General features: G+C 49.4%; 1 protein-coding gene across 2 annotated transcripts in view; it reads right to left on the bottom strand.

Moving 5' to 3' along the window:
- Positions 1–10,208, bottom strand: part of SIK2 (salt inducible kinase 2) — a 473,348-nt gene extending 463,140 nt beyond the window's left edge. The window contains exon 1 of one of the 2 annotated variants that reach the window (XM_069614303.1): positions 9,914–10,208. In XM_069614303.1, the coding sequence (XP_069470404.1) occupies positions 9,914–10,048 (135 nt within the window). In that variant the 5' untranslated portion in view covers positions 10,049–10,208. The remainder of the gene's footprint in view (positions 1–9,913) is intronic. The other variant, XM_069614302.1, reaches the window with a different exon arrangement.
- Between the last annotated feature and the right edge of the window lie 15,940 nt (positions 10,209–26,148).

Below are 26,148 nucleotides of genomic sequence, written 5' to 3'. Positions count from 1 at the left end.
AAAGCACCTCTGTTTTGGTAGAGTTTAACAGAGTTGTACAGTTGTCAGATTGTCTGACCTGAAGGTTCTTTTTTTTCGTATGTATACAGTTTTAATAAAGAAAACTTTTACACATACATAACTCCAAAGATTACAACACAAATTCATTATTATTTCAATCACCATACAGAACATAAAACATCATGGTATTATAAACAAATAATAAGAATATTAAAAATGAATTAGAAATAAAATGTATCAACGCATAAATGATTCATAAACTAAAATGGGGAAAGAAACACTGGACCTCAGAAGTTCTATTAGGGTCTAGATATCAACTTTTATGAAGTTCCTCAAGCAGCCTAATGTCTGCCTCAAACTTACGCAGCTTCTCATCGACACATCTTCATACCTGTGTTAAGGCTACAATCTTGCTATGACTATCACCTGTTAGACATCGTAACCAAAAAGATTTGCTGGCTATTTTATGCAGATTTTCCACAAATTTAGAATAATAGCATTAATAGATGGAGGTCATTCCGATACACTTTGTAAGAACATGCCCAGCTAATTCGGGTTTCTGCTTATCACAACAGATTCTGCAGGTTCTCTCCTGGACTGGGATTCCCGTCCAAGCTCCTCTAGTTTCTAAGATATCTAGCCGGTTAAGCCTAATATTCAAAAATATCCGGCGTGTTCTCCTCGACGGGCAAAGTTTGAGATATCCTGGGATTTCCTTAGAATTAGAAGGCATCCTAGCGAAGGGTGATAGGGATGTCATATGTGTGACCTTCCCGTGGCTTTTTACCCAGTCGAGTTTCTCAGCAGTATTTTTCAAGGATTTTAACATCGCCCCTTCACCATATTCCCACCTAGGGGTCCGCCACAATTCCTCAAAGAAACCCTCATTAGTACGTTTGAATTTATTCAAGATCCTATTCGTACCATTCTTCAAAGGCGTACTAAGTATTGACAGAAGGGTGTCAAGAGGAGCGAACGTGATCTTTAAATATAACTTCGCTCTGTTGAGGCTAGTCAGGGTGTTAAGAGAAATTAGTCCCATTTCCAACCGAACAGACTCTACAGCAGTATAGTTACTCAGTCCTAGAATTCTACACCAAATACAACCATCGATCTTATCCGCCCACGATGTCCAGTCGCTAAAGGATGCCTCCAGACCATACAGAAAGGCAGCAGCTGATAGTACGTATCCCGCACACGCTACAGCCAGCAGTTTTTTTTGTTTGTTTTTTTTAGAATGAAGAGATCACCCCCATAATGGAGAGGACCTTGGCTCTCTTATTTGCCTGCAGTAACCCCCTTCTTATTTGACTCAATTTCATGGCCTAGATATTTATAGGGGTTAACCCTTTTAATATCACCTATATTACACGGGATAGTGCTCTTACTACATCTCTGGGATCCGATGGCCATGAATTGTGTCTTACTTACATTCACTTTCAGGCCATCCTTCTCAGCATGAGAGTAAACTGCTCTCGCACTACGCAGATTCCGATGTATGTATTATTGAAAACTGACAATGTCGTCTGCATAGCAGATCCACCCCACATGATTTGTGCCGCTTCGGGGGAAAGCATTGTTCTGACCTGAAGATTCTACGTAGTGACCTTTTTCCTAGTGGGTTGTGAGTCCAGCACTTTACCCTCGTATCTAAGACTGTGTAAATATATGCCCAGGGGGTGTTCGAAATTTAAACTGATTCTTTCATGCTCCCTGTTTGATTGGGTATGGTTTTTAGTATTATGCTTAACTGACCCTCTCGGGTCATTGCTTTATTTTCAAGGTGATGATCGGAGTACTGCATTCTGCTTTCTTTTTACGTTTTACTCTGTTCTGTGTTGTTCGTTTGTATGCGCCCCGTGCCTCCGCGTCAATGGGGCGCAGCTTAAATGCAATAAAGTAAAGTAAAACAGAGTGCTAAGTCATCCAATATTTCATGGCAGAAAAACAGTTGGATGTGTTGATCGAGGGATCAGAGGAGTGTTCACAAAAGGAGAATATGTGGCTACTGTCCGCGAAGAGTTGGTACGAGAACCCAAAGGAGGAGATGAGTGCCCCAAGAGCAGAGGTGTAGAGTGCAAAGTGGAGCAGACCCAAGACGGAGCCTATACGTACAGCAAACCAGGAAGGTTCCAATCCTGGACCACTATCAAGCTCTATTCCCTGCGCCTCTGATCGATGAACACTGTGTGATCCTGGGAAAATCACTATCTGCTGCACCTTTTTAGCTTTATCTACCAACCTGTAAAAGAACAGGCTACATTTAAAACTAGACATCTGCGGAACCATGATGCAAGACTGAGCCCCCCACGCTCGCTCCCCGCAGTGAAAAAGCAGCAGTAGGTGGGAGAGAAGGGTGCGATCACAATGTATCGCACGATCCACCTGTGTAAAGGGACTCCGTGCCGCCACTCGTGCACGCATCAGGCACAGCGCCGTGAAGGCAGCACCGCGCGCCACTGACCTTCACATGGATAACCTGGCTTTAGAGGTGCACGCTGCACACCCACCCTTCCACCCGTGCCCGCACACCAAAGCAACTCCGGCCAAACACACGGCGCAAGCTCGGCGATACACCCGTGCGTTTTAACATTACTTAGAGCGGGGGCTGGGGAGGGGCGGGCACGAGCACTGGCGGCTTAAATAAACGTGGAAAACAAGGAGAAGCGCCTTGAACCCGGGCGGGGAATAAAGCTCCTCGTTGGCCGTGTATGCCCAAAGCACACGGAGCAGACTGCGCCGTCCCCCGAAGCGCGCTTAACAGGTGTTGCTATCACACCCCGGTTGACCTTGAAGGATGAAATGCTGGCGACACGAACCTGTGCAGTGCAGGGCGTTCGCGGACTTTTAGAAGCATTCCACGCGCTCTCGCCCCGTCACCGTCCAGGGCGTTTCACAGATGCCACGCGTGCCCCTCAAATGACCTTGTGGTGGCGTGAGATCCCCGCGAGTAAATACATGCTCACAGAGGTGGGGGGAGAGGGGGGCGGCGTCCACGCGTATCTGAACAGAATTTTAGAAAACGGTGCTTTTTCGGTGTAACAGTTCTACTAAGATATGCCGTTATCTTGGCTAATACGCTCCCGAAAGCACGCGGTGCCGCGCGCCGACGCGAGTTCGCCTTGAAGAAACCAGGCAGGCACCTCAGTGGGTTGAGCGTCGCGTGCAAATGTATCTCGGTGCAACCTCTATACTCTGCCTTGTGATGCTGGTTACTACTCCCTCTATAGGTGTCGATGTGGAGTATGTATACAGGGTTACCATGTAGGTTTATTATATATATATATATATATAGGAATCCGTGCTCAGGTGATGCGGGGTGGTTAATGCTAGTAGGTGTATATAACACACACAAGCACGGAAAAGAAACATTTCAGTTGGATACGTACAAGCGAATTATTTATCTTCTACAAACTCACATATAAGCACAGGCTGAATTCTACCCATGGGAATGGCGGGGGCAGCTGTTGAAGGGGGGGGGGGGGTGTGGATAATAGGGCGCCAGCGGGAGGCGCACTTGGCAACACGGGGGGGCGGGGAGCGGCGGCCCCCTCTGCCCCCCCATGCTATATGTGACTGCATGTATGGACACAGCGCAGACAGAGATATAGGTGGGTGCCGGACGGCACTTGCCAGCGGGCACCTCTACAGATAAGCGGCGTCCCAGACACTTTTACTCCCTAAAAACAATCCTAACCAAATAAATAAAGAATAAAAGTGAGTCAAAATACTCAACAAAAAGCAGGACACCCAAAGCAGGACACCCTGGACGCAGGGAAGCCCACCCCCCGGCAAAGCAGGACACCCTGGACGCAGGGGAGCCCACCCCCCGGCAAAGCAGGACACCCTGGACGCAGGGGAGCCCACCCCCCGGCAAAGCAGGACACCCTGGACGCAGGGGAGCCCACCCCCCGGCAAAGCAGGACACCCTGGACGCAGAGGAGCCCCCCCGGCAAAGCAGGACACCCTGGACGCAGGGGAGCCCACCCCCCGGCAAAGCAGGACACCCTGGACGCAGAGGAGCCCCCCCGGCAAAGCAGGACACCCTGGACGCAGGGGAGCCCACCCCCGGCAAAGCAGGACACCCTGGACGCAGAGGAGCCCCCCCGGCAAAGCAGGACACCCTGGACGCAGGGGAGCCCACCCCCGGCAAAGCAGGACACCCTGGACGCAGGGGAGCCCACCCCCCGGCAAAGCAGGACACCCTGGACGCAGAGGAGCCCCCCCGGCAAAGCAGGACACCCTGGACGCAGGGGAGCCCACCCCCGGCAAAGCAGGACACCCTGGACGCAGAGGAGCCCCCCCGGCAAAGCAGGACACCCTGGACGCAGGGGAGCCCACCCCCGGCAAAGCAGGACACCCTGGACGCAGGGGAGCCCACCCCCGGCAAAGCAGGACACCCTGGACGCAGGGGAGCCCCCCCCGGCAAAGCAGGACACCCTGGACGCAGGGGAGCCCACCCCCGGCAAAGCAGGACACCCTGGACGGGCCCCGTGACGGAGGGAGGCCTCATTGGGGAGGGGGGGGCTTGGGGGGTTGCTTTACCTGTAGGCAACTTCGTGTAGCTTCTACAGGTACTCACATCGGCCCATAGTCACCTTGTTTCTACAGTACCAGTCTATAGGTTTAAAATGTATGCAACGGCACCAATAATGTATACAGCTTTTCACATACAACATTTTCATACACAATTGTTATTGCCAAACCAAAACTGGACCACATTCTATAGACCCCCGAAGGAGGAAACGCTGCGTCATCCTGGGTGGGATTCATACATGCGACAAGCAGACCACACAAGCACCTCAGCAGCGGGGTCTTACCCTCCCAAACATGCGACAAGCAGAACACGCAAGCACCTCAGCAGCGGGGTCTTACCTTGCTGAGATAGCAAGCAGAACACGCAAACACCTCAGCAGCGGGGTCTTAGCTTGCTGAGATAGCAAGCAGAACACGCAAACACCTCAGCAGCGGGGTCTTACCTTGCTGAGATAGCAAGCAGAAGATGCAAGCACCTCAGCGGCAGGGTCTTACCCTGCCAAACATGCGACAAGCAGAACACTGCAAGCACCTCAGCAGCGGGGTCTTACCCTCCCAAACATGCGACAAGCAGAACACGCAAGCACCTCAGCAGCGGGGTCTTACCCTGCCAAACATGCGACAAGCAGAACACTGCAAGCACCTCAGCAGCGGGGTCTTACCCTGCCAAACATGCGACAAGCAGAACACGCAAGCACATCAGCAGCGGGGTCTTACCCTCCCAAACATGCGACAAGCAGAACACGCAAGCACATCAGCAGCGGGGTCTTACCCTCCCAAACATGCGACAAGCAGAACACGCAAGCACATCAGCAGCGGAGTCTTACCCTGCCAAACATGCTACAAGCAGAACATGCAAGCGCCTCCGCAGCGGGGTCTTACCCTGCCAAACATGCGAAAAGCACTTCCGCAGCGGGGTCTTACCCTGCCAAACATGCGACAAGCAGAACATGCAAGCACCTCCGCCGCGGGGTCTTACCCTGCCAAACATGCGAAAAACACTTCCGCAGCGAGGTCTTACCCTGCCAAACATGCGACAAGCAGAACACGCAAGCACCTCAGCAGCGGGGTCTGACCTTGCTGAGATAGCAAGCAGAACACGCAAACACCTCAGCAGTGGGGGTCTTACCCTGCCAAACATGTGACAAGCAGAACACGCAAACACATCAGCAGCGGGGTCTTACCCCGCCAAACATGCGAGAAGCAGAACATGCAAACACCTCAGCAGAAGGATCGTACCTTGCTGAGATAGCAAGCAGAACACACAAACACCTCAGCTGCAGGGTCTTTACTTGCCAAACATGCGACAAGCAGAACACGCAAACACCTCAGCAGCGGGGTCTTACCTTGCCAAACATGCAACAAGCAGAACACGCAAACACCTCAGCAGCGGGGTCTTACCTTGCTGAGATAGCAAGCAGAACACGCAAACACCTCAGCAGCGGGGTCTTACCTTGCTGAGATAGCAAGCAGAACACACAAACACCTCAGCAGCGGGGTCTTACCTTGCTGAGATGGCAAGCAGAACATGCAAACACCAGAGCAGCTGGGTTTTACCGTGCCAAACATGCGACAAGCTGAACACGCAAACACCTCAACAGTGTGGTCTTATCCTGCCAAACATGCGACAAGCAGAACACGCAAACACCTCAGCAGTGGGGTCTAACCCTGCCAAATATGCGACAAGCAGAACACGCAAACACCTCAGCAGCAGGGTCTTTTACCTTGCTGAGATAACAAGCAGAACACGCAAACACCTCATCAGCTGGGTCTTACCTTACCAAGCATGCGACAAGCAGAACACGCAAACACCTCATCAGCACCGGGGTCTTACCCCGCCAAACATGCTAACCATGCGACAAGCAGAACATGGAAACACCTCAGCAGCGGGGTCTTACCTTGCTGAGCTAGCTTTCATATCAGGGTGATAAAACCTATTGGCAGGGATATCTTTCGAGGTGAAACATGCAGCGTGCGCTGGCACAAGCGCCAAGAGGCCATGATAATGCCATCTGCGCTATATAAACGTAAACACATAACATGTGCCGGTTGGCGCATGGCATCTCTTGCTTTATCCTACGCAGGTTTCAATCGCTCATTCTTGCTGATGCCGTGCCTGCCTGCGCGTTTGTATGCGCGTATAGACGTCCCTGTGGTGAATATACATGACGGCTCAATGCACACTCAACCCAGTTCAGGCTTTGCCATACGCTTAGATGAATGTCGTACAGGTGTTGTAAGTGCTTCTGTAGAGGGGTGTACTAGACATGTGTATGAACAAGTATTATATAGGGTTCTGCTCTATAGGCGACCTCCTGGCTATAGGTGATGTAGCTATAGGATCCTCGCGGTAGAGTCCTAGCAGCTTACGCTTTTTTTCTCAAGGCTGTGGCGCTCCACTGCTTCTATGGAGTATATATGTGTGGCATCTATAGGTGACAGCACCTCAAAGTCGCTAATTCTGGCCTAAATGGTTCCCCGCTTCTGACTCAGGGACACATCAATACCCGGAAGAGTCGAAAGGCAACATGTTTAATGGGCTACAAGTACCGCACATAACTATCCATGGGGGCCGCTTTAAATTCCAAAAGCAGCCAACGTGCCCTTGGTGTTGCTATATGTTCCTGTATAGGTGGCTTGGCGTGAGCTTTAGGCACAAACCAGTTTTCTAAGGGCACGATTCATTGAATTTTTGCACGGTTGAAAGTGACTTTTGCACTGCCTACACAAACCCTCTTTCATGGAACTGTGGAAAGCGTATTTTTGCAGTGCAAAGTCACCGTGTAAGCACAAATGACTATGCACTTACTTTACACTGCAAAAATACACGTTGCACAGTTCTGTGAATCAGGGTTTGTGTCGGCAGTGCAAAGTCACTTTGAACCGTGCAAAAAATTCCACGAATCCAGCCCCACACGTCTTTCTTTGGGCCACGTAGAAAACTATCCGGGCCTGATTCACAAAGCATCTTCTAACGGGATTGCGCCAATATAAAGCGAGGCTCTGAATCAGGCCCTTAACCCTTTGCTCTTCTTATGTTCCCACAGGCACTTACTTTGCATGAAATAATGCAAAGCATGACTCTTGCATCTCAGGCATGTAACGGAACGCAGGGGTGAGCGCCTATTGTATCGAGGCCGGTAAAATAGCTCAGCGGGTTGAGTGCTCGCTGCTGCGATCTGAGCATGATCTGCAGGTCGTAGGTTCGAATCCTGGCAAAGCCAACTCAGCCTTTCATCCTTCCGAGGTCGACAAATGAGTACCAATTTGGGTTGGGTGATATTGTATGTAAAATATGTGCTCTATAAAGCGCTTTGGATTAAGGCGCTATATAAATAACACATCATTATCATTTATTTCTAGACAGACGTCGAAGTGTGATGACCCTGGCTCTCCCGTCTATGTAAAGCACTTTGGTGGAAGTGCTATATACATAACACATCATCATCATCTATAGGCGGACCCCTTGCTGTTGGAGTAATGGTGCCTCAGTTTGGCCACTTGCCTATAGGTGCACGTGCAGTATCTACCTATGCTTATAGGCAGCCTTTGCTACTATGTTTCTGCCCGCGTGGCACCCATATAGGTGATCCCCAGGGGCCTGGTGTGCCTGTGATGGCGGCTCCTCCCGGTGTGGATCTATGGAGTTTCTATATGTCTCGATAGGGGTGGCTTGCTATAGGAACTGACCTGCCTTTTGATGATGTGAGAGGGGTGCAGCCCCAGTAGTGCAGGCTCTGCATAGGCACCGACTCTTATCGGTGCAGAAAGTCATGCCACCATATGGGAGGTTCTATAGAGGTGCACTCTTACTGTTCCCTTGGTGCACAGCAGCTTACCTGTAGTGCAATGGCCTATGTGTATTCATGGATTTGCATAAAGGCCCCACGTGCGCCCAGCTAACTGTGGATAGTGCAACGCACCATATAGTCGCATGCGCACTATCTACAGGGGCGTGTGTAGGTACAGGGGGCGTGACATCAGACCCAATGTGGGCGTTTCTCTAGCTGTATAGACAGAATCCACTGGCATCCCATTGTCTCATTGCTGCATGTGTTGGGGGCGGTATGTTTAGGGTTGGGTGTGTATATACATAAGTGCTTGTGTGGTGTCTGGAAGCTCCACCTGTGGGCAGGACTGATGCGGTAAAACCCTATACTGTGCCCCAAGCGCATGCTGGCTGTTGATACCGCCGGGTGTGCCTTCCTCTGGGAGTCAGTGAGATGCAGATGCGTCCATATGTCACCAGGTCTCTGACTTGGTGATGCGCTGCCCCAGTGCCATCACTGATCTGCAGCAACATGTGCAGTATTGATATGTGCACACTGTTTGCGTGGCCCACACCTGGCATAGTGCACGAGCACCATCTATATAATAGATAATAATAATAATTTGGTATTTATATAGCGCTACAAACCCTCAGGTATCTGAGCGCTGCATATTATTACCCACAGTGTGTGGTGCTCATTTATCGACCACGGAAGGATGAAAGGCTGAGTTTCCAGCTGTGATTCGAACCTGCATTGGTAGGCACTGCACGGATGTCAAAGCGAGCGCTCTACTCGCTGCGCTATCTGACCGGCTATATCTGCCACACTCCTTCAACTGGCATTGCTGTTGCAGGTGCCAGGCTTCTTCCTCTAAGTGAGCATGTATAGCCGCCCGCGGTGCTGCGGCGCGCGCGCGCGTGTGTATGTGTGTATGTTTGGAACTTGGAAGCGTGCATGCAGTTGCCTTTTCTGGAGATGCCATGGTGTGCCCTGGAGGTGCGTTTACAGGTTCGCAGCCTGTCGACCTCGCGTCCAGCTGTTGGGTTCGGGGACCCATACTTGTGTGGACTTGGGAGCCCTTAGCGTGCACGCACCTTGCTCTTAGCAGCGTTGTGTTGCAGGTTCTGGGAGCGGAAATGTAAAATGCACGTATCTGCAGGGTGTCTATAGGCGCTCCCCATAGAAACTTCCTCTCTGTGATGCTGCAGCTTTAGGCGTGCACATCCAGGCCTCGGGTGGTATGTACAGGTGCGCCCCAAGCACCCACTCTAGTTATGGGGTGTCTAGCTTTTGTTTTGAATTGTTCAGATCTATATGCGCCCATATATCTCCGTCTTGGCGACTCAGCGCCTAGCTTTCGGCAAGCACGTATCTAGAGCACTACGCGTGTTATCTATGGGTCCCCCGGGACTGCCACTGTAGCCACTCACCTCGGCGCCAGCCTAGCCGTGAGTGAGTTCTATAGGCGCGTGTGCATGCTCTACACTCTACAGGCGCCCCTCGGAGAGTGGACACGCGGCGCCCCGGGGGACGTGGCGCCCGGCTCCCGGGCTGCGCGTTCCTATAGGTGCATGCGTGCGTGATCCATAGGCGCCCACGGCACTCACCTCGCTCTTGGTGATGCGGTGCCTCGCGAGCTTCACCACCGCGAAGTTGCCCTTGCCCAGCGTGCGCTCGATGTCGTAGAAGCCCACCCGCACCGGACCGCGCTGGGGGTGCCCCGGGGGCTCGGCCATGACCATGCTGGGGCCGGGGGTTGCGGGGCCACGGGGGATCGGCGGAGCCGGCGCCGGGAAGCGGGAGCGGGAGCCCGGGAAAGCGGGCACGGACAGCTCCGGCTCCAGCGGCAGAGCTCAGCCTCGGCCAGGGGGCGGGGCCGGCTCCAGCACCGCCCCCGGTGACGTCAATTGACGTCAGGGCCCCCGGAGATGGGGGAGGCGGGGCCTGGAGACTTTCGCAGTTCACTGCCAAGGCGTCCCCATGGCGACGGCAGCCAGCACTGACGTCAGCCGCCGAGGTGTCAATCAAAGGCTGTGTGCAAGTCCAGCTCGCGGGCTGTCAATCATCGGGGCCGCCGCCACCGGCTGTGCAGAGTGCAATGCCCTGCACTCCGCGATCTGTGCCCGGTGCACGCCATTACTCTGTGCAAGTGCAGGCTCGGATAGTTTCTGGGCAACGTGCACGCTGCCAGCACTACCTGGGCATATGCATTCCAAAACACGGTGTACGGCACAAGCCTCTGTGCACGGTGCATGCTCCAACGCGATCTGTGCACAGTGCATACCCTAATATAGGCATTCTTTTAACTACCTTGGTAGCTGTAAACACGTGGGTTTTAAAAATACGCTCTCATCGAGAGTTTAGCGCGTATGAGATATTTACGGCGTGGCGCACCTCGCAAATATGGCCTCGGGTAATAATTGTCATTTGCCCCATAACACAGTGTGCAGCCACCCCATGATGTCAATATCCTATGCAATCCCAACTTATAAGTTGGGGATATGTTATAATAAGGTTTTAAACTACCTCGTTTTTACCATCACCGCCATTCATGTAAGAATACACTTTACATACACTGTTAATCTCCTCTATCCGTGAAAGTGCAGGCCCACACCATCTGTACAACTGATGTGCTGCCAGCATTGCCGTGAAAGTGCGTGCCCTTACACAACTGTGCCTGGCATAAATGTATCAGCGTGTGGTGTGCCCCTGTAGAGATATCGCAAGAGTACCTTACTCTCGCGAGATCTCGCGTAGGTGGCTAGGACCACCCCCGCGCGCTGCGCGCGCATTACGGGAGCACCAGAGGACGCGGCAAGACGCGTCCTGCCGGCTCCTCCGAGATTTGGGCCTGGGGCCATTACTTAAGTTGGACATTCCTGTCTCTCAGCCCAGGAACCATTATTAGGCAACCCTGCCTAGCCCCCAGGCCTTGCAATATTTATATGTTGATGGCAGTTTGATAATTGTGTAATAAAAGCCATCCAGCCTGTCACCACGCCTCCTGTCATCTGTGCAAGATTATACAACATAATTTGGCGACGAGGATCACCACTACAACCCACGTGGGAACATGCAAGGAGCGACGCCGCCACCCCCCTTCCTGCAAACTCCAGGTAAACCGGCAATTCCGTGGCCGCAATGGCAACCCCTGTTCACGACGTATGTATAGGCTCTAGGAGGGGCAGGATTTTCAGCGGCACGGCGTAGGGCTATGTTATTTAATGCCCTGGGAGTGGAAGGACAGCGGGTGTTTGAGAGTCTTACCCCGATCCCGGTGGCTGGCGACAACGATGACGTCTTTAAGGAGGCGGTTAGGAGAATAGTGAAGAGATTTGCCAGTAAAGAGAACACGGTGTTGCATAGAATACGCTTTTACACTCGCAGACAAGAAATATCTGAACCGGTCGACGATTACGTCACCAAGCTGCGAGAACTGGCAGCGCTCTGCAGTTTCGGCAACAATGCTGAGAGCCTCATCTGCGACATGTTAACAGTCCACACCAACAGCAGAAAAGTTCAAGATAAATTCATCATGGAGAAAGAATTACAACTGGAGAAGGCGATCGAAATTGCCAGGGCGGTTGAAGAAACCGCGGGAAGACGAAAAGAACTCACGGGAACCCAGGGTCCTGCGGAAATCCAAGCTGTCACATTTCACTCAAAGAAAGAAAGACAGACAGCGGACACAAGAGAGGGGAGAGGAGGTAAGAAAGAACCTCTGAAATGTCACAGGTGCACCAGCACGAAACACCTGGCATTCGATAGGGAGTGCCCAGCTAGAGATAAGGAGTGCTCAATCTGCAAACGCATTGGCCATTTTTCGGTGGTATGTCGGTGGAGAAACAAGAAAGTCACCAGTGTAAACACCGATCACACTAGGGAGCAAGAATCGTCCTCAGAAGATGAGGGGAGACCCACAGTCATCATGGTAAACAGCACAAGGGCAAGAAGAGAAAAACCCCATTGCACAATCAAAATTGACGGTTGCGAAACAAGAGTGATGGCGGACTCTGGATCGATCTCACCATAATACCTCTGCAAACATACAAGGAAATGGTCGGAAAAGAAAGTGTCCAAGTTCTCACCACACGCCACAAACCCACAGTATTTGGAGGGGTGTCAGTTGAACTGCTGGGATATATCAAAGGGAAGGTGGAGTTTAAAGGAAGAGAAACCACCACCAGAGTCTACTTCAGCCACGAAGGCCCAGCAGTACTGGGATGGGACGACCAAGACAAGCTCAAAATCAAATTGGACCCCAGCACAGAAGACCAGGTACGTCTGTCTGCGCGAGGGATGGGCCCATAGTCAAGAGTGACTACCCAAAACTTTTCTCGGAGGACCTGGGTCACATAAAGGGCTTTGTCCATAGAATAATGCTAAAAAAAAATGCCATCCCGGTCAAACATCGTGTGCGGCCAGTGCCAGCAACCGCAAGAGACACTCTCAGGGATCAGCTGGACAAAATGAGAGCGGAGGGGGTCATTGAAGAAGTTGAAGCGTCAGAATGGCTGAGCCCAGTAGTGCTGATAAAGAAACCGAACTCGCAAGAGTTAAGGGTGTGTATAGACCTTCGCAGCTTAAACTTAGAAGTCATCCCCGACAACTACCCGCTACCGAGCATAAATGAACTCATTTTGTTGATGAAGGAAGCCAAGATTTTCTCAAAACTGGATATGAGAAACGCATACCACCAAATACAATTGCATGAAGAGTCAAAACCCCTCACAGCGTTCATTACACCATTTGGCACCTATCAGTTCACCAAGATGCCATTCGGGTTATCGTCGGCAGCATCATCGTTTCAACGCATGATGGATGTGTTGTTACGAAAGGTCAAAAATGTCGCATATTTCCAGGACGATATCCTTGTGTATGCAGGCGATGAACAAATGCATGACGCCACATTGAAAATGGTCCTGACCAAGTTGCAGGATGCAGGGGTGAGACTACGCCATGAAAAATGTGCATTTAAAGTGAAAGAGGTCGAGTACTTGGGGTACAAAATCTCTGAAAAAGGGATAAGTCCGAAACAAAATCTGATGCATGCAATTATAGAAGCACCAGAACCGACCAGCAAAGATGAAGTAAGATCATTTTTGGGACTGGCAGAGTACTACGCTAAATTTATCCCCTTGTTCTCTGAAACCTCAGCACCACTCCGTGACATACTCAAAAAGGGTTCGGTATTCTCGTGGCAAGAACCCCAGAGGATGGCGGTTGAAAGTATAAAACGGCACATCATGGAAGCGCCGTGTTTACAGCCATTTAACCCAGAGTGGGATACAGTCATCACCACAGATGCCAGTGCATACGGACTAGGAGCAGTCCTTACGCAGAAGAAGGGGGACACGGAGCATGTGGTAGCCTTTGCCTCGAAGGCCTTGTCCTCGGCGGAACAGAACTACTCTACCATAGAAAAGGAAATGTTGTCGTGCGCATGGGCAGTTGAACATTTTAGGACATATGTGTGGGGCACGAAATTCAAGTTGGTGACGGACCACAAACCCCTCATCCACATGCTCAGCCCAGGAGGTACCAAAGTGTCCACACCCAGATTGGCACGCATTGCAGCAAAACTGCAGGAGTACACGTTTGAAGTGCAGCACATATCGGGGTGGAAGAATTCGCAGGCTGATTGCATGTCTAGATTGCCCGAAGGTAAAGACAAGGCCACCACGTTTCTAAGAGGAGAATGCATAGTAGCATCGATCACTGACATAAAAGCACCTGAGTATATGGAACTCAGCGAGAAACATTGGCTGGAAGAGGACAAGAAAGACCCGGCCATGGTGAAAATCCGTCAGTGGATCAAGGAAGGGTGGCCAGGGGAAAAAATGGTGCCGGAAGGTATGAGACCCTATTGGAAGGTAGCCGAAGAGATATCGGAAACGGAAGGAATCATAATGAAGACGGACCAGATAATCCCACCTATAGGCATGAGGAGCACCATCCTATGCAGAGCCCACGCTGGTCACCTGGGAAACACGATGACCCGGCGCAGAGTCCGGGAGGCCTACTGGTGGCCGTCCATGGACCAAGAGATTCGCACCATGATAGAGCGTTGTCATGAGTGCCTCAATAGTGACAAGAGACTGAAAATCAGACAGGCACCCCTAATTCCCACAGAAATACCAGAAGCGGTGTGGTCAAAAGTGGGCATAGATTTTATAGGACCTCTGGAAGCGATGGCACCAGAACATCGGTACGGCATAGTGCTGGTTGATTACCTATCCAAGTGGGTCGAGGCAGAGTTCGTCCCGAACATTACCACAGCGACGGTAATTGAAGTCCTCACAGAAATTTTTCAAAGAGAAGGCCTCCCCAAGGAAGTGGTAACAGACAATGGGGTGCAACTAATCTCACGGGACATGGAACAATTCCTAAGAAAGAACAATATAGGCCAAAGGAAGGCGGCCTTGTACCACCCCCAAGCAAATGGGCTTGTTGAAAGGGCCAACAGGTTCATTAAGGGAGCCATACAACTAGCCACGGCTTCGGGGATGGACCCCCTAAAAACTACCAAGGAGGCCATAGCGGCCCACAGACTCACCCCTAACGGAATAACGCAAATATCTCTGTTTCGGATGTTGAGAGGGAGGAATGCAGCCTCCACGCTCATACCACCATGGTTATCCAAAGTGAGAGAAGATGAAGCCGTGGACATGTCAGAAGTGGTGTGGAGAATTGAAAACAGTAAGGCACGCATGAAAACATGGAGTGACCAAAGAAGAAGAACCCGGCAAGAGTCAGACATTGGAGGGGGGAGATTGGGTTAAAATAAGACTACCAAAAAAGGACCAAATCACGGGCTCTCGGTTCAGCAGACCCACCAAAGTGGTCCACAGGGGAACCAATCATGTCCGTACAGAGGACGGGCACACATGGAATCTGGAAAGAGTAGCCTTATATCAGAAGAGACAAGAAAGAGCAAGAACCCCGGAGAGAACATCTGCCGAAGAAGGAATAGACAACGAGCGAAGGGAACCACGGGAGCCCGAGAGAAACAACAAAGAAAGGGAAGAAACAGAGATGGAACCGGGATCACCCTTGCCAGAACCCGAACAGGAGCAGCAGGAAGATCGCACTGGGAAGGGTGACCGGCCGAGAAGAGAGCACAGAAGACCGGTGAGATACACTGACTATGTTATGCAATGAACCTCTTTTTTCGTTATCAAAGGGAGGTGTGTAGAGATATCGCGAGAGTACCTTACTCTCGCGAGATCTCGCGTAGGTGGCTAGGACCACCCCCGCGCGCTCCGCGCGCATTACGGGAGCACCAGAGGACGCGGCAAGACGCGTCCTGCCGGCTCCTCCGAGATTTGGGACTGGGGCCATTACTTAAGTTGGACATTCCTGTCTCTCAGCCCAGGAACCATTATTAGGCAACCCTGCCTAGCCCCCAGGCCTTGCAATATTTATATGTTGATGGCAGTTTGATAATTGTGTAATAAAAACCATCCAGCCTGTCACCACGCCTCCTGTCATCTGTGCAAGATTATACAACAGCCCCCTATCACTATCCGTGCCCAGTACGTGCCCCAAGACTATCCGCTGAAGGTACATGCCACCCACATTATTGCCATCATCTGGAGGGTGTGTATGCTGCCAGCAGAATATGTGCACAGCGATGATCTAATGCATTGTGTGCTCAGAATATGCCCTAATAGTGCCTGTGCGTAGTACGTCCACAATACCCATCTGTGCATGCATGTTCCCTAGCACTATCTATGCACAGTACACCTCTAGCACTATCTGTGCACAGTACACCTCTAGCACTATCTGTGCACAGTACACCTCTAGTGCACAGTACACCTCTAGCACTATCTGTGCACAGGACACCTCTAGCACTATCTGTGCACAGTACACCTCTAGCACTATCTGTGCACAGGACACCTCTAGCACTATTTGTGCACAGGACACCTCTAGCACTATCTGTGCACAGTACACCTCTAGCACTATCTGTGCACAGGACACCTCTAGCACTATCTGTGCACAGTACACCTCACACCTCTAGCACTATCTGTGCACAGGACACCTCTAGCACTATCTGTGCACAGGACACCTCTAGCACTATCTGTGCACAGTACACCTCACACCTCTAGCACTATCTGTGCACAGTACACCTCTAGCACTATCTGTGCACAGGACACCTCTAGCACTATCTGTGCACAGTACACCTCTAGCACTATCTGTGCACAGGACACCTCTAGCACTATCTGTGCACAGGACACCTCTAGCACTATCTGTGCACAGTACACCTCTAGCACTATCTGTCCGCAGGACACCTCTAGCACTATCTGTGCACAGTACACCTCTAGCACTATCTGTGCACAGGACACCTCTAGCACTATTTGTGCACAGGACACCTCTAGCACTATCTGTGCACAGTACACCTCTAGCACTATCTGTGCATAGGACACCTCTAGAACTATCTGTGCACAGTACACCTCACACCTCTAGCACTATCTGTGCACAGGACACCTCTAGCACTATCTGTGCACAGGACACCTCTAGCACTATTTGTCTGTGGTACATGCCCAAACACTATCCCTGTATTGCACATGCCCCTAACACGATACACTGCCCATGCCCTAAAACTATCTATGCATAGGACATGCCTCAACACTGTCTAGGCACGGTACATGTCTTAGGACCATGCATCGTGATTTCATAGTACTATGTACGGTTCACACCCCTAACACAATCTTTGCACATGTTCCCCAATTCTATGTATATGCCCTTGGACTACCTGTATCCAATATATGCCCCAAATCTACCTGCGTATGGTACATAACCTAACACGCTCTGTCTATGGAACATGCCCTCTGCGTGGCAAGCAGTGGTGTTGTCAGGAATCAAATTCAGGGGGGCAACATAGGGGGCCAAAGACAAAGCTAGGGGGGCAAAGACAAAAGTAAGGGGGCCGCCTATGAAAGGGAATGTGTGAAGTCACACACACTCCTGCAGTGAAGCTTTTGTGCACACCAACTACCACACCCCACTGCACCTCCCCTCCCATCAGAATGTAGGCACAAAACCATTAAGTCACTAATGAGCCATCATTCAGAGTTTTCTGCGCTACATTTTGATTGGAGGAGCTGGTCGTGACAGCAGAGGGAACTTAGCTCTTCATTGTTGATTGTGGCCCTGTGTCTGTGCCATGCAGGGAACACAGCAATGCAGACAGTGCAGAGTGAGTATCCCAGCTAAGGTAGGGGGGGCCAAAGGGGGCCCAGGATTTCAGAGGCGGGGCCCAGGCCCCCCTTGCATCTCCCCTAGCGATGCCACTGGAGGCAAGTGTCCCCTGTGCAGCTGCACTTGGCCACCCAGTCATGGGGCACCGCGCAACATGAGAGAAAGAGGGCCAGCTTCGGAAAATCTCCAGCGCTGTAGTGAGTGGCACATCCAGCCCTCACGAGGCAGCATGACCCTTCTCGGCCAGGCCTGGCTTCTTTCACAATGGAAACGCACACACGGAAAAGAGGGCGGGGCTGGCGTTCTCATGTGTGTTTACATTGTGAAAGAAGCTAGGCCAGGCCGAGAAGGGTCCCAATCCCAGTCACTGCAGTTTCAAAGCTCGGGCTGATTGCCATTCTTATGCAAGGCCACCTGCAGTGTCCTGAACTGGATTGCCTGTGGCTTTTTAACCCCTTAAGTGCCAGGTTATTATGCAAAAAGGACTAGTCCTTGGCACTTAATTAATGACCTGCAACACGCCCCTTCCTCCTATCCCCCACACCCTTTATTTGACACCAATGGGCTCATTACCTTAGCAAGAAGGCATTCTTAAAATAAAGCTCCCCTTTTAAAGGTTTGCCATGATGTCTGGCATGTAAAAACAAAGGGTTGCTTTATATGAATAGGCAAATGCTCTTAACATCTTACACAGCAGCCTGCTGGAAGTTTGTGACAAAAGCAACCTTTCCCCAAGGAGTGGTAAAAAAAAAGACTTTTTTTCAGGCTTGTAATATTTTGCACTCCGGGCCTTCTGATTTTCCATTCAGGATGTGGAAAATGAAGCAACAACAACCTTCTTTTGCTTTGGCATGTCTCTCTAAGGATTCACGTATTGTAATGTTGTTGTAATATGAGATATGTGTATTTTAAAAGTAAACTCTCCGAGCTCTGAAGTTTCTCAGGCCCACGTGTGCAAAGGCCATGATGGTCCTGTTTTTTTTCCATTTGGATTCTGGGACCTGTGGTTTTTCCTCTTCTGTTTGAAATTTAGGAAAATTAAAGTCACAGAATTACAGAAAAAATCAGGACTGGATGGCATGCTCATGCATAGCCATGGGAAACTGGAGAGCTCTGCTCTGCAAGTCATTATTGTAGGCCTTGAAATCAAAACGTTAAATGTTTGTGCAAAGTGGAGCATGGAAGGTATGTGCTTAAGTGGTTAAATTGTGCATGGGTTAACATGCCAGCTTAACTGTTTAACCACAGTGCGTGATCCTGGGCAGATAATGTAATCCCTTGTAGTATAGAGGACTGCCTCAGCAGAGCTATCGTTAACTTCGGTCTCATTTTGCAGCTAGTCATGAAAGTGGCATAGAACATCCAGAGTACTGCCCAACAGAGAATGAGTGAAACCTTTTGCTATGCCCTGTTATGCTATGTTATTGAATTTTGTATAGCAAATAGTCTACCATAAAAAAGCCAATGTCTAAGTGCGTGTTTTGAGGTAGACAGGTAGATGACAAAAAAGTACCATACAAGTGTGCCATAAATATACATGCAGTAATGATAGCCATTGCGTTTGTGACAAATCAACTTCCAGTGATCATGGGGTGATAGCTCAGCGGCAGCGTGCTCGACTTGGAAACAAGATGACATGGAGCTACACAGGTTCGATCCCTTGGTCCGCGATTAGAAACCTCTGGGTATTAAGTGTGTTATAAATAATCTATCATATCAATATCGGTTTCTGAATCATCAATCAGCCCCGCACCTCTAATACACCAGAATGGATCCGAAACAGATTGGAATAACAAGCAAATTATAAACCTCCTTGTCCAATTTGGTAACATGGACGGAACGGCAGGCATATCACCAAAAGGTCGTTGATTGTTGGTTAGATGCAACACAGCAAAAATACAATTATTACCCAATGATAAAAAGAGTGTTCAGTCAAGGATGTTGGGATGGTTCCCCAGTATGCCAAAGGTCACCTGGTGGTCCATCCGACACCCAAGGGCCCAACACCCTTCCCCAGAACAAACAGAGGACTCAGCCAACTGCAAGTTAGTACTGGGGTTTATTACAAAAAAAGCAAAAGGATACAAGGCAAACAAGATTCTCCGGTACATCTCAACTTTACAATGCGTGCTCCCCAGTTTTGTTGTGATCTGTCGTCATCACCTGGGCCCTTCCCCCAGAAACCTATCCCTGGTACCGATAGGGTGCAGAGAGAGGTAACCCACATAGACTTGCCCTATAGAGTATATTCTACTGGTTCTTGCGTGACAGGTGGCTGACCTACCATGTCCCCAAGAAACTATGTATTATATTGTTGCAGAGTAGTGGGCTTATCACTGGTTCTTGCCCCTTGCCAGCTGGTCTCCCCAGGCCTAGGACCCAACTCGGTTCTCAGCTCTCTGTGCTCCTCTTCAAGGTGATATGAAACGACTATGTGTCTGAATTGTATCTGGTAGTATATCACCTTTGCCTATGTGGGTGCGTCTCCACGTTACAACACCTGTTTCACTCTTGGTCTGGGCTGCTGCGATCGGCTCTCCTTCCCACCACGGGTGAATACCCATTGTCTAGGCTCGGCTGCATCATGTGCTTGTGGACCACAAAATTGAGCTCTTGGGTCTGCATTTATGAGGATTTATTCAATTTTCCTGCAGCTCGACCCCATGACACCTAGAGTTTGGAATGTGACTGTTTATCTCTGACCTTGGCTGTGGACTCGATCTGTGCTTCCTGCAGCCTGAGCCAGCTCCTCTCGTGTTCTGTGGCTTGAGGCCTTCTGTAATTTTCCTTAGATTTATAATATGATTTCTATATGCTGTTACTGTACTATGTAATCTATATATTTGTCATACATGGTCCCACTAGGCTCCATATATACTCATGTAGTCAAATAGAGTTATTCGCCTTAAGCATCTGCAAGCTTGCTCAGGATCTCTTGTTGCCTTGCGGTTCTGCATTACTGCATTTGGCTAATGAGAAAAATAATAAAAGCTTTGACGGTCTGTATATGTATCTGTCCTCTAGCTATAGGACTGTGTAAGCATGTTCTTCGTGTATGTGAAGGTGAGTTTGTGTAATGCGGTGCAGGGCTGCGAGTGTGCTTTATGGCTAACTGCTATGTCGTGGTGTCACTAATGATGTCAGCATCGTGGCTTCTTGGCGCTTAATCAAGGCAGTCAATTAAGGTATTTCCATATACAATCTCTGTTAATTCCCCTGTTTCTGAAATGATATGTATTGGATTAGGTCTGAATGGCTGACTGAGGGGATACCTTTCTGTGTATGTGCCAGCCAGTGGTGCACTCGGGGCCTGTCCGAAAAAGGATGAGTAGGTTCAAGCATTTCAAGCCCGTTGACCTGTCATGTTCCTGGGGGCAAAGAGGGGCATCCCTGGGACCCTTTCTTCAGTCCCCTCTCTGGCCGACCTGTCGACCACTCCACTATATGTTACTACCTTTATCCTTAGTAGTCATATCTTGGTCAGTCCTATGAGGTGTCCGTAATAGTTTGCATGGTCATCAAAATTCCAGGTCGTATATTTGCACTCTCCTTCTGGGTTGAAACATACCCATCTTCCTCCATAATTCTTATTGTCGTATGGATTATCTAACTTCATCATCTCATGTGGGAATAGTGGACACATCCCTTATTCTTGCTCTCAGCTTGTCTCTTTCTTCCACTATCTTGTCCTTCTCACCTCCTGCATTCACTTCCTTCGTCACCTTCATCCCTATAGATTTCACAGTCATTTTGGGGCATTTTAATGCAGATTTTAACAACACACAATCCCACTAGTACCAATATTAGTGCCCCTAGTAATACTTTCAGTCCATCTGCCAGCCATGAAGGTATCCATGACCAGAGGTACGCTATCCAGCTTTGGCCTTTTGCAGTCCCATTGCCTTCTTCCTCCATTTTGGCATGCATCTTGGACAATTGTGTCACTGCTTCTGTCAGTGTGCCATTCTCTCTGTCATTGGCAGGTAGAAATGTGCAACAGGAAGTCCCATTTATTATGCAAACTCCTGCCTTCATTGATGTGAGATGGTCCAGAACGTATCTATTCTGGAGCGCCATCAACTTTACTGCTCGTAGCTCTTCTTTTATAGCGCTGAAGCCATTCACTGTAGAGTTTATTGTCAGCATCAACTCCCACCTGGTTATTTGTAACCATTTCATGTTTGTGAACGTCTGGATTGCTGGAACCACTAATGCAAAACACATTTCTGTTCTACTGAATAACCTATGTTCAGGTGGTACATCACCTAGTGCTGTTTCAGATTCTGATGAGAAATAGTTGTCTCCTTTCACTCTGACACTTCCGCGGACCTCTTCTTTCTTCCCTTTTCTTCTACGCCCACTGACCTTTTCTTTCTCATGTTAGTGTCCCTCTTGAGGAAGTCATCAAGCTTTATATCCTTCTGGGGCACTACCATTGATGGTATGTTGATGTGTATTAGTGAGCAAACTCCTCCCCAGTTGGGTGGCAGCTACTCGTATGCGTTGGACCCACATACCCAATAATGGTCCATCAGTACTTCTGTGTCGATCTTCATTGCTGGATTGTTTTCTCTGCACCGAAATTCTGTGTTATCTCCAACTCTCACTGTTCCTTCGCTCTTGTAGCACAATACTGGTTTCTTCAGAGGTATTATAGACATCGGTCCAGCTTCATTGTCTACCCAAGTGAGTAGTTTGGCACTTGCATCCCATTCCTTCAGGCACTTGTCATTCTCTCCTTGTACTGTATTCCCTGGTGATTGTACTAGGGTGTGTGCTTTGTTTCCTACTAATCCATCTTTCCATCCCTCTTCGGTGTAAACTTGGCCATATACAAGCATCTGTGGTCTTGCCCAGCATCCTGTTCTCTTCCTATTTCTTACACCCCATCTTAGAGCAGGGCAGCTCTTTCAGTGTTATTGTTTTCGTGTCACCCTTCCACGGTCCATCAGTTATATATTGTATAGCATGGTCAAACTGCCAATAATTGTTAGTCATATCAAGAGTCTTTATGTAACTGTCTTCACATGGGAATGTTGCTTGAGACATCCATCTCAATGTTGCTGTTTTCCCTTGGAACCTTCCTCGGGTTGTAACCATGGATGGCTAAATGAGGCATTGGGCTCTTGCTGCTCGTATTTCAGTTGCTATCAATGTTCTGGAGGGACACATTGCTTAGGGGATTGGTGAACAGACAGTATCTCTCTCCAGTGGTTTCTTTACCTACTTTGGTCATGTGTTTGTACCACATGTTATTAGACACTCGAGCAGTGTCTGTGTGATATAGGTCAGCACTGCCCTTACCCCTCCTTACCATGTTGTCAATGCTCTCCTGTCCATCTGACATGGTCGGTCCACCTGCTGGGGTTGGGTTGATGTTAGTAGAGTATACAGCGGGTTCACTGGACACAAGCGATATTCGCCAAAAGATGAATGCAAATACCCTACTTGGGAATAAGAGACATGACTAAAAAAGCATATTTTTTATTATTTCTCCCATTTACCTGTGCTGCTGGATCCTTGTGCAGCTTGAATATACCAGTTGCCCCCTAAAATGCTCAAAGATCGTTCGTTAATGTATTTGAATTGTGTTTGTTTTAAGCCCCATAAATGATATAATCTCTCATTGCGAATACAAATAGCTGTTCCCACACAGTTCTAATTCTAGGGTCTCGGAGAATTGTGAGAACTGATGGGTTTCCTCATTCAAGTTGTGGGTAAGCTTGGGCCAAATATGCTATGAACACGTGGTAATATATACTAGGAGGACATGCTTGAAATCTGTTGAACCTTCTAATAAAGTGGACAAATTGGCCCGAAAAAGTATCAGGTTGGAAATCATTGGGCAACATTAACAGTCATGAAATATCACAGTTGCACTTTTTTGATGAATGTATGTAGAGAGGAAAATAAAAATCAGACAGTGGATCTTCACTATGGATGTGTAGGAAGTCCTTGCCCTAACTCTGCTGCCCGTGAGCAAGTTACCATTGGGTATCCTCCACTCGGCATTGCTGATTCCAAATGATCTTGTTGCTCCTCTTGGTGATGATCGTTGGCCCTGTCGATCTTGTTGCTAGGTGAGGCCACATCATTGTAGGGCTTTATGTCTGTGAGGTGATTCCAACCTGACTTTCCCTCCAGGCTCACGGCTCTTTTAGTCACAGCTTCAACAGTATAAGGGTCAGTGAATCTGGGTGCATCCCAGCAGCTGTCAAAATTGTGTAGGAGAGCTCGGTCCCCAGGAAAAACAGGCAGTGGCTTTAGTAAGTCCTTTGTGGTGTGGGCACTGTCACTTTCTCTGTTGGCTTTAGGGCCTCCCTGGTGTTGTTGTATCTGGCAAGAGATAAAAGAGGCACTAGTAATCAAGGAAGTAACATAATCATTAATTTCCTGGCCTAAAACAGTCGCACTGCTCTCTGCATCTTTTAGTGCCCTACTGTCATGCACCAACCTTGGAGGTTATGGAAGCGCTGCCGGCTCCATTAGTGTTCCTCTACGTTAATTTCTCCCTGCATATATTAGCAGTGTAGTCTTTCCTAAAATGGCCACCGCTGGCTTATACCGGCTCCAATCCCGCCAGTCGGAGCTTTGCAACCCTTTCCACTACTTGGTAAGACGCTTGTAGTTAGCTACCTTGCTGTTCCTCTTTCTTCCCTTTGCATTCTACTCTGCCTTCGCTTTCCCTGGCTCACCCATTCTCCTTCTGTGCTGCAGGTTCTTGCCCTCGCTGTTCTCTGTGTTGTTTGCAGTGGCATATCTTCCTTACCTGCAGACCCATCCCGGTACGCTGCTGTTGCACTTCACCCCTGCTCTCCCCTTACAGTGTGCAGCTGTTTCTCCATGCGTGCTTGTGGACTTCTCTCTGTGCTTTGCGGCTTTCTCCCGCATCTGCTGGCATTCTCACCATTTTACTCCAGGTATCTCCTTCATTACTGTTGGCGGTCCCATTGCTTGCTGGTTACAGGGGTGTCTCCTTTCATTCACCACACTTGTTCACGAAAGGAATCTCCAAATCCTGGGCCGTGTTTTTCCGGTTTCCCCTCTGTGGATATTTCTCACTGTCCTAACTTACAGGACCCCTGTATTTCGTCCTGGCCCCGGTAACCATCATCCCCTTAATGATAAGCTGGGAAGCCTCAAACACCCAGAGTCAAATCATCTAAGGAACCACCCAGTGTCAGAAAGATCTCCAAGGTTTTTTCTGCTGCGAGGCATTTTCCATGGTCAGGGGTTGACTCTTCGCAGTCCCCACTGCCTGGCGTGTTGCTCATTCAGGCAAAGTGGCCTCCAGAGGAGCTTGCCTTTATCTCTTCAAGAAAAAAGAAAAGAAAGAAAAGAAGACTGAAACCAGGTGACAGAAGAAGAAGAGTGAATTCCCAGAGGAATCCTCCAGAGATCAAAGTGAGGAGATTGAAAAGGAAGAGTCCTCAGATTCAGAGAGTTTGCAACACCCCGAACATACAATGGCAAGTCTGGAGCAATACCAGGAATTGATTGCTGCCCTTCAGGGACTGACGGTGGAAGTACAATACCTCAGACATCAAGCTGCTTTCAGAGATGATCAGAGAAGGGATCTCCCTCCCTTGGCATTTCCCTTTGGGAAATACGATGGCAATCCCAGGTGTCTAAAGGAATTCCTCCACGCATGTATGGTCTACTTCACCTTTAGCCCCACAGCCTAGGATTCTTAAAGGGCCAAGTTGGGATTTCTTGTTTCTAATCTTGTGGGGAACGCCCTAGCCTGGGCTCCCCCCCTGGTTACCCTTCATTGAATGACTATGCCCAGTTCATCCAACAGTTCAAGGCTTGATTTAAGAGACTGGAAGTCCAGTACTCCACCTATGAAAGCCTACTGGACATACGACAAGGGAGGTTGGATGTACAGTCTTATGTGTCCATGTTCCAGAGAGTAGCAGCTGAGGCCGGATGGCCAGAAACGGCACCACAGACCTTATTTTGGCACGGTTTATATGAAGAGATTAAGCATGAACTGGCCCTGTTTGCCAAACTGGCTACCTTCCATGAGCTGGTAAACCTATCCCTCCAGATTCAGTTCCGTTTGGCAGAACAGAGACTCAAAAAAAGGAAAACCAGACAGTTCGAACCCCCACCTACAACCCTACCCTTTCAGGCTGAGAAACCATTAGTGGATGAGGTGACTCAGATATGAACTGCCAGATGACCGTTAACTGCTACTGAACGCAAGAAGTGGAAGGAGCAAGGCTTGTGTATCTACTGTAAATCTAACAAGCATCTCCTAAGGAATTGCCCTGAAGTACCCCCACGTCGTCAGGGAAACAAATCTCAAAAACCTAAATCAGGGCTAAGGTAGGGGAAGACAACACCAGTCCCTGCAACGGCCAGACACTTCAAGTGACAACAGACTGATGGTCTTTAGTATACAACTGCTACTAGAGAAGCATCCCCCCATAGAAGTCTTCGCCATGTTAGATTTCGCAGCAGCAGGATATTTTATGGGCATAACCTGGGCTAAGGAAAATAACATTCTGCGACAAGACAAGACGGATCCCATTCTTGTTGAAGGGGTTGATGGCTCCCCTTTAACATCTGGGCGCATTGTTCAGGAAACCTGTGCTATTCCAGTGTCTATGTTCCTTCACAAGGAATTCATCACCTT

The sequence above is a fragment of the Ambystoma mexicanum genome, chromosome 9 (assembly GCF_040938575.1).
Source record: "Ambystoma mexicanum isolate Mex_15411 chromosome 9, UKY_AmexF1_1, whole genome shotgun sequence".
Classification (NCBI taxonomy): Eukaryota; Metazoa; Chordata; class Amphibia; order Caudata; family Ambystomatidae; genus Ambystoma; species Ambystoma mexicanum.
Note: the sequence above shows the minus strand (reverse complement) of the source record. Positions and strands in the feature narration are given on the sequence as shown.